At 50.4% G+C, this 3,126-nt stretch overlaps 1 protein-coding gene across 1 annotated transcript; it reads left to right on the top strand.

Annotated features, from left to right (window-relative positions):
* Positions 1 to 615: 615 nt before the first annotated feature.
* Positions 616 to 1,782, top strand: QC763_0097560 (uncharacterized protein; the record flags this gene model as incomplete). Its single annotated transcript, XM_062906342.1, has 1 exon — positions 616 to 1,782. The coding sequence occupies one exon, from the start codon at positions 616 to 618 to the stop codon at positions 1,780 to 1,782; it is 1,167 nt and encodes a 388-aa protein (XP_062763307.1).
* Positions 1,783 to 3,126: the final 1,344 nt, after the last annotated feature.

A 3,126-nucleotide genomic window follows, 5' to 3' on the forward strand; every position in this document is an offset into this window, starting at 1 on the left:
AACATGTGTCAACTCATTAGGAGAAGGTTCCTTTGCGAACATAACTCTCACGAGTCATACTGGAATCCCTCCGATCCAGCTGAGTGTGCAGATGCCGTCGCAACTGGCTCTTATATAAACGGTCAACTGCAGCGCTGCTCTGGGTATCACTATTCGATAACCACCTTTGTGGACCAAGGCCATTGCCCCAACAGCAGCTGCCGCAAGAAGGCATTCAGAAAGTGTGGTTGGAAGTGCCACGCGTGCAAGTTCCAAGTTCCCGCTGGCGGTAATACCTGTGGTAATTGTAGCCATAAGAGTTGTTTTGAATGTTTATTGAACTAGAACCAAAGGTTTTTTGGGGCCGGTAAGCTTCTTCTACCTGTGGCTAACCGGTAACACTAGCAAGGCTAAAAACTAAGGATTAGTGTAACATGTATAACATGTGTTCAACGTTGATTGGTAGCTATAGTGGAGTGGAGGCGGTGAAGCCGATGGCTAGCAAACGGGCCTGTATTTAGGTTCCCTAATTTCTCTGCAAATTGAGAATTTCTTGTCCTCTTTGTTACCTTCCCTTATCAACACTAGTGTTCTCTTCTTCTCTCCAATCCACCAATTTCACGGCATGCCACCACGATGCAAGAATTCTATATTGAGTGTATTACCTGGGAAACGACATTCAATTTAGACAGCGAAATCACTCTTTACGTCCGCCATGGCGGCGCCGCGTTCCGCATCTGCTACGATCCACGCATCCTCGCCGTCTCGCCTTCTGTTTTGGACCAGCACCACGAGTCATACCGAATCCTACACAATGATAATCCAGATGGAGAATTTTTAGAAGTGGCGGAACGTCTAAGAAAGCCGTTTGAGGAACTTATGACTCAGATGGCCCCACCAATGGAGTCAATACGGCATCTGCACAGTTATCTCTACCCGCCGTGGTTCATTCTCGAGGCAAGTGTAGCTAAGAGCAGCAGCCACATTCAACCACATTTCAAACTAGCCCTCTCGCGACAGGAGTTCATGCGTCCAGGTGATTATGTAACCAACAACTTCCTTCAAGCACACCTGTCTCCGCTACTTAACTCGAAACTTAATCAATACTCGTCTCGTCAAGTGCAAGTTCTGGCTCAAACACCGCAATTAGTTCCATCTAGGGTCCTTGTAGATGGTACTGTGTACTTCTTCAAACCTTGGGTCTCAGGTCGAGTGCATGGATACCACGAGTTACAGTCATACAGGAAGATCCTAGCGGATACCAAGGCAAGCCCGCCCCTTCTCGCCGACGCACGTATCTGCCGCCTTTACGGTCTAATTATCGACAATGACGATGATGTCCTCCAACACTATCCTCTCGATAACGGCGAGGAGGACCATTCTGGGACCCGTTTAGTCGGACTACTTCTTACGTGCATCGAGAATCGAGGCACTTTGAAGGATTTGGCGCCTTGGGACGACTGTACAAATGAGGATCGGCTTCGCTGGTCTGGGCAAATACACCATGCGGTCGAATGTTTGCATAACGCAGGTGTAATTTGGGGAGATGCTAAGCCCGAGAACGTTTTGATTGATATGGAGGGCGATGCCTGGCTCATTGATTTTGGCGGTAGTTATACCCCGGGCTGGGTTGACGAGGATAAGCGGGAGACTGTGGAAGGAGACTGGCAGGGTGTGCAAAGGATTGATGATTGGCTCACCAGATGGTCCCGCCAGCCGGTTACTCGTATTAAGCGGAGTGGTGAAGGGGAGGGGAGGAGGCAGGGAGAGAGTTTTGAGGGGGGTAAGGAGGTGGGGTTGTGACGGCGATGAAGGGGCGATGGGATGGGAAGCTAATACATGTATTGTCTAACTTGTCTATCTGTCTGTATGTCTAAGAGAGAACTGGAATCTGAGGGGCTCAAGTGGGGTCTGCTTGCACTACCCCGTGTACAGATTGCTCGAACCGTATTCACGACTGCTGGAATGAAGAGAGGGAGATAAATAATCGGCGGTAACCGCTTCCTCTGCCCGAGTCTCTGTAGGCGTGTTGGGCGGAGCACTTATTACTTCCCCTAGCACTTTTCACCCCACCTACCACCTTTCACCTTTGCCTCGCCCTTTCTCCCTCCATCTCAAATACCTACATATCACAGAATTCACTTGCCAAATATCGTCGCAACAAAACTACAATATCTTCCTCTGGTTGCCTCATGAGCTCCAACATGCATCTACCTCACCACGCTTCTTCTGACCACTCCTATAAATGTCGTCTTGTGAAGGAAGTAAGCTACCCTGTGTGGTTACCTGCATAGAACTTTCATGCTGCCTAAAGGTATTTTTTGATGCCGAGACCATGCTCAGGCAGAACGAAGAGCGCCAGCTGTCATGACCAAGCGCTTCCAAAGCCTCAATCTCTCTCGATCCCTCCCTCCAGCGTATCGGGCCTGGTGCGAGAGGGGGTTTCCGGCTGGTTTTTGACGGGGGGGCTCTAAAAGTGGAGCTCGAGAACAGGGACTTTGACGGTGCAGGGTAGACATGGATGAGACGGGGGCGATGCGACTTCGCACACTCCGTGCGGTTATATGTGCATTTCAAGCGGCCTTCTTGATGGCTTTACCTGTGGTCTCCTCATCTTGCCGTTGCTGTCAAAAAGCAGATGGTCGGATGGCTTGTTTGGATCCATTCTGGTGGTGAGTTGTGTGTGTGCTGGAGATCAAGGCTTGCGTGAAGTTGAGTGTGTCGAGGGAGTGGTCTGGAAGCCGAGCCGTGGATTCTTTTACCTTAAGTAGCTCTCATCTTAACAGGTTTGCCGCTTCAGCTCACCGATATTCTGCATGGTTGGCCTACACTGGCGGCCAAGGTTCGACACGTTGCCGAGGAAGCGGTTGCACGCTGATTAACCCTGTTGGTACAGACACATCCGGCCCTTGCTACCAACCAGGTAGGTATCTAATGCAGAAGAAACAGGGTACAATGCTCACTCGCACTTTGAATAATATCGTACGTCCGTAGCTTGGGTTTCGAGGATCAGCCGGACTGCAGCTACCTACAGGATCTTCTTTCGCGGGTGTTGGGAAATACCGGCGAGGTTGACGATGGCGAGTTCGACTAGGTGAAGGTTGGGAAGGAGAGGCCCAGAGAATTAGCAACACGATCACCGCCGGA

Source organism: Podospora pseudopauciseta, chromosome 6, assembly GCF_035222475.1.
Source record: "Podospora pseudopauciseta strain CBS 411.78 chromosome 6, whole genome shotgun sequence".
NCBI classification, from domain to species: Eukaryota; Fungi; Ascomycota; class Sordariomycetes; order Sordariales; family Podosporaceae; genus Podospora; species Podospora pseudopauciseta.